Source organism: Carcharodon carcharias, chromosome 8, assembly GCF_017639515.1.
Source record: "Carcharodon carcharias isolate sCarCar2 chromosome 8, sCarCar2.pri, whole genome shotgun sequence".
Classification (NCBI taxonomy): Eukaryota; Metazoa; Chordata; class Chondrichthyes; order Lamniformes; family Lamnidae; genus Carcharodon; species Carcharodon carcharias.
Genome location: NC_054474.1, coordinates 10,308,204 through 10,314,203, shown reverse-complemented (window position 1 = coordinate 10,314,203; position 6,000 = coordinate 10,308,204). Strand labels below are relative to the sequence as shown.

At 40.1% G+C, this 6,000-nt stretch overlaps 1 protein-coding gene across 1 annotated transcript in view; it reads left to right on the top strand.

Moving 5' to 3' along the window:
• The first annotated feature begins 1,018 nt into the window (after window positions 1-1,018).
• Window positions 1,019-6,000, top strand: part of LOC121281389 — a 46,311-nt gene continuing 41,329 nt past the window's right edge. The window contains 1 exon segment of the mRNA XM_041194332.1: window positions 1,019-3,574. Within this exon segment, the coding sequence (XP_041050266.1) occupies window positions 1,019-3,574 (2,556 nt within the window).

Sequence of the window (6,000 nt, the reverse complement as noted above, 5' to 3'; positions counted from 1 at the left end):
TAAAATAATTACGTTGCTTATTATCTAGACTTCAGTGCAGAAGTAATTCAGGTCCCTTAGGGATTTCTGCCAAAGGTCCATTGAAGATTTTTTTCACGGCTTATTAGGTTTGGACATTCACTGGGAACTCCGGAAGCAAGTTTTCACGCGAGTGCACAATAATGTGTTTAATAAGTTAACACCAAATGAAAAAATAACATGTGAATAGTGCCGAACATGCAAAATGTTTGTACATGTAATGGTAATGATTTTTGTTCCCATATTGTACATATCATCTGATTGTCTACCTCGAAGAGTTTGATTTTCATTCACGCTAAATACGCTTATTTCTGTAGAAAAATAGGTCATTAGCAATAGTCTGTCAGCTTTCCTATGTACATCAGTGACAATATAATATGCTCAGCGGGCATTTTACATGGAAAACAAGAATTCTGATAATCGTTATTTAAATAACACGGGCGGAAGAGAGAGTCACACGTTTTGTCATATTTCACAACTCGTGGTTCTGCAGATTTGAGCATTAATCATCACGGAGCATAAATAATTTGTTGCATTCTTTAAAAAAAATTGGAATTTAAAGCCAGAAACTTGATATCTTCTTCTGCATGTACTGTATCGTTAGATAATGCCAAACGTTACACGTTACATTTCTCGCTGTTGCTGTCCGCCACCGAGTACTGAAATGAGAACGGAGAGCTTTCAGACCCTCCACACAAAGAAGCCACCTCCACATACACACGCACGGCGCGCGGTGCTATCTAAAGTACAACATTGGAATTACAGATATCATTACAGTTCTACTGTCCACGCTGAGAGCAGATGGAAACAATGCTCCAATGAAAAGGGGGCATTTCTCTTGGAAGAAATCTTTTATTGAAACCATATAAGAGATCTGAAGATTGTATGCAATAATGTACTCGTCACTGAAATAAGTTATTAACCAATAAGTTCTGGCGGCGATTTTCCCTCAAAATCTGCCAATAGTAATCAGAAGCTGACCCCGATTGCCGTAGAAATGATGGCTGGAAAGAGATCGTGGGCACGAACAAGGCAAGTGTTATGCTTCATCGCGGTGTGTTGTCTTGCCGATTTGATTTCTGGACAGATTCGCTATACAATTCCGGAAGAACTAAAGCACGGAGCTTTTGTTGCGAATGTTGCTGATGATTTGGGTTTAAATGTCAGTGAGCTATCCGCTAGAAGACTGCGCATCGTTTCTGGTGATTCAGTCCAGTATTTGGAGGTAAATTTGGGCAATGGAATTTTGTTCGTGAATGAAAAAATAGATAGAGAGCAGCTCTGTGGTCTGATTTTCACTTGTTTTCTGCATCTTGAAGTTGTTATCGAAAATCCTCTCGAGCTGTACCGTATTGAAGTGGAGATTCTGGATATAAATGATAACTCCCCAACTTTCTTGAGGAAGGATATCTCTTTGGACATTATAGAATCGGCTTTGCCAGGTATGCGTTTCCCTCTTGAGAGCGCTCATGACCCAGACGTGGGTACTAACTCAATTTACACCTACAGGCTAAGTCCAAGTGACCATTTTATCTTGGATGTGGAGGCACGAAGCGATCGTAGCAAATTTGCCGAGCTTGTGCTGGAGAAAATACTGGACAGAGAGCAACAACAGATCCACCAGTTAGTTCTAACGGCCGTTGACGGTGGAATCCCACAGCGATCTGGTACTGCCCTGATCACTATTACTGTCTTAGACGCCAATGACAACCTACCTGTCTTCGAAAAGGCAATTTACAAAGTTTCATTGAAAGAAAATGCACCCAAGGGGACTTTGGTATTAAAATTGAACGCCAGCGATTTAGATGAAGGCTCCAATAGTGAGATAGTGTATTCTTTCAGTAGTCACACTCCGCCTAGAGTGCACGAACTGTTTAATGTGGACTCCCATACTGGTGAGATTAGAGTTAAGAGTACTATAGATCACGAAGAATTGAATATGCTCGAAATTTACATTCAAGCCAAGGACAAAGGTGGCCCATATGCAATACCTGTGCATTGCAAAGTTTTAGTAGATGTAGTTGATGCTAATGATAATGCTCCTGAAGTAATCCTGACTTCATTGTCAAGCCCAGTTATGGAAGATGCCATGATCGGTACAGTAATTGCTCTCATTAGTGTTACAGACAAGGATTCTGAAAAGAATGGGCTGATCAACTGTGAGATCTCTCAGGGTGTCCCATTTAGGCTTCAATCATCCTTTAAGAACCATTACACATTGGTGACCACCGATCATCTGGATCGTGAAAGGGTACCAGAGTACAATATCACAATCACGGCCATTGACTCGGGATATCCTCCTCTGTCCACCAACAAGTCCATATTTTTAAAGGTTTCAGATGTGAATGACAACGCGCCAAGATTTTCGAAACCTTCCTATACAGTATACGTCACGGAAAACAATGCACCGGGTGCTACTGTTTGCTCCGTAACAGCAATAGACCCTGATTCAAGTCAAAATGCCTATCTGTCCTATTCTATCATAGACAGCATGATCCATGGGCTACCTTCTAGATCCTATGTTTCAATCAATTCGGATAATGGCAAAGTTTACGCATTACGCTCTTTTGACTACGAGCAGCTAAAAGATTTTCAAATCCAGATCCAAGCTCAAGATGCTGGATTTCCACCACTCAGTGGCACTACGAAAGTAAATGTGATAATCTTGGATCAGAATGATAACGTTCCCTTTATTGTGTCCCCACAGCCAAATAACGGTTCAGCTGCACTGCAGAAGGTACCGCAATCTGTGGATCCTGGGCAATTAGTGATCAAAGTCATTGCTACAGATGCGGACTCTGGGCAGAATGCAAAACTCTCCTACCAATTACTGAAAGCAACAGATCCCACACTATTCAACGTAGCACCATACACAGGAGAAATAAGGACAACCCGGCATTTCGGGGTCAGAGATGTCCCGAGGCAAATGCTGCTCATCCTTGTGAAAGATAACGGACAAACTCCGCTTTCAGCCACAATTACCATTATATTTTCAATAATGGACAACATTACGGAAATTCTGCCTGAAATCAGCGATTTGTCTGAGAATCCAGAGCAAAATTCGGCATTATTATTTTACATAATTATCACACTCGGATCAATTTCATTGGTATTCATTGTAGCCATAATTATCGTCGTTACCATCAAATGCCGCCAGTACAGAAATAATGCCCAAGATTGCAACACTGCCGTCGGGAATTGCTGTTGCATTCAGCATTTGAATTCGGCAGATATTCTGAAAGCATCTAAAACAAACCTCCAAGTAACGACCAGCCCTAAAGGGCCACCTAACTTTTTAGAGATAGGTGGAAGTGGGCCTGCCTCACAGACCTATTACTACAAGGTATGTTTGACTCCTGAGTCTGCCAAGAGCGATTTTACTTTCCTCAAACCGTACAGCCCAGCCAAACCGAAAGTCGGGACCAACACTAATGACCCAGGTGGCGTGGGATGGAACGGGCATGCACCAAAAACCTTAAACAGCGATCCATCAACGTCCAATTTCAATGCCCAAGTCATTAATTTTGGTGAATGGGGTGGAAATATACCCAGTCAGGTGAGACCATTACTTGTTCAATTTTCGGGTTTGTTCAATTGCATTGGTTTACTTTTTCTATAATTTAGGTTTCCATTTGTGCTTTAAGCCACCGTCATATTTGTTTATTTGATTATGAATGCCATCCTACGCGTCACCTATCCTTGATGGCTTGTTTATTGATCTCATGTACACTTAATTGAAAACCTAACTTTAACAATTACTTATGATATTATCATTGTCTGACAATTCTATATGTTCAGAATTTGTTAATTTGTTGCAAAATAGTACAATTGAGTGCCATCAACTATGCGTGGTGGAAAAGCAACCAAACACAAGACAATCACATATAAAACATTTATTGAAATTATACTACTGTATAGAAATCCTGCTATATGCTATTTATTATGCTAACGTAAATTACAGTATTTTAAGTATATACCATATTTGGTTTATTTGGAGTTTATATGCAGCAACATTGTTTTCATTAGTTGGTATTAAAAACGGTGGGATATATTTGACACCCCCTACTTTACATCACAGTATTAAAAAATTCTGTCAATTAACTTGCTGCACTATAATCTGATGTGTTAGCAAATGATGAAATTAATTACTTTCGCTCTGCTATCTAAGCTGCTGAAATGCATTTAAATATATTTTTACTGTATGTGGTGCAAGTTAGTAAACAACTGATCATAACAAATGCTTATTTGATGCAATTTTAGATAAGGACAAACTACACCATGTCCCTTTGTAGCAAATACACAAGCCTTCAGTTAATTAAGTATCATCTGTATCATCTTTATCTTAATCGTATGGAACAAAATCATCTGACTGCCGTTATTTAAAGAAAGGTCGGCGGTCTATGTTTCATTAGCAATGTTTCAATGCCTTAATTAATAACATTAGGAGCTCGAAATCAACTATAGGTGCACCATGACATTTAGATGTGGAATAATAATACTCTGACTGAATATCTCATAGTGATCCCCTTCTACATTTAGGCAAGTTGGAAAATCTTCCACATGGGCAGCAATCTGCAATGCGTTGTACAGTCATCATTGGACATTAATTCCAGAGTTCTTATCATGGTGGGATTCAAACCCAGGTCCTCGGATTACTAGCTCAGTGACGATGCCACAACGCCACCCATTTAGATGTTTACTAACATGCTCATATGCAACATTTATGAAACCAGCTATAGGGTACTATCACAAAGCTTGGTCCAGCAAATGCACTAAAATTGAAAGCAAAGTTTAGACAGGCCCAACCACCATTCGAAGAGTCAACCACTCATAATCATTGTCACTGGAGATTGTGCAAACTCATGATTGGGCCTAACATCACCATTTTCAACCCTAAAATGTGCCTAGTCTACGTCAGGTTAGCCTGTAAGGGCAAGGCGTCTCGAATATTTGAGCAACAGGTGAGGCTAGCTTTTTCACGCTGTTACTACACAGTAGCAACACGAGTGGTATTCTCCACTAATAGGGTGCTGCCATCAAACCAAAAAGGCATTCTGCCTATCACACAAATTAGCAATGTGGTATATGAATGCCAGTGCCAGTTTGATGGCAGGTTTGTAGGCTGTAAGTCTCAGTGACTGGTGGATCCCATTAAACAACACCTACCTTCGGCTGTTCACAGATTGTTTGTACAAAACTCAAAACATTGTATCCAACATTAGATATAATGCTGTGATTGGACAACACTTGCTAAGCAAGCTTTATTGTGCTAAGGATTACACTGAAAACCAATTTAAGATTCTCAATCAGCTTACATCGTGGCTCACTTACACATGCTAGAAGCCACATTTGTTCACAGATAGGAAACTGTCCTTTGCAGACAGAAGTAGCATGTTCATGCATTGCACACTTTTCAACTCAGTTTAACATTATGGGGGGCAGCCACTCCCTGTTTCATTCCCCATGGCAATTCCTTGATCAGCCAGGGTCCATCTGCCTGACTTGAATTTTAACAAAAGCTTGGCAGTCAATGTCCCCTGCTGCATTCTCCATCGCAAAACCTCTACCAGTCAGAGTCCACTTACCAACCAATGAGCACTGTCTTCTCATGTGATATAAATTATTGCTCCTTTTACTGTTGGTAATCTTGTGACCTATCCTGATGAAGGCAAGAGGACACGTTTGGACAACATGTCTCTTTTTTCAGCGATACTCATTACCATCCTGTCAGCATTCAATTTAACTGGGATATGGAAGCAAGTTGTTGAACTCCTTTGCATGTACACAATCATGCTTGCACTTTACATCAGTTAAAGGGGGCAATTATACTGTTATTCTTAGGCCCAAAAGATTTCCTCTGCTCTTGTCCAGGTTCTAATATAATTACAGCCCTCTGTTTTCATCCAACCCTCATAACATTTGTGGTATTGATAAATTGTTTCTCTGTATTGATCCAGTATGTTGCTATTCTATTAGTTTATG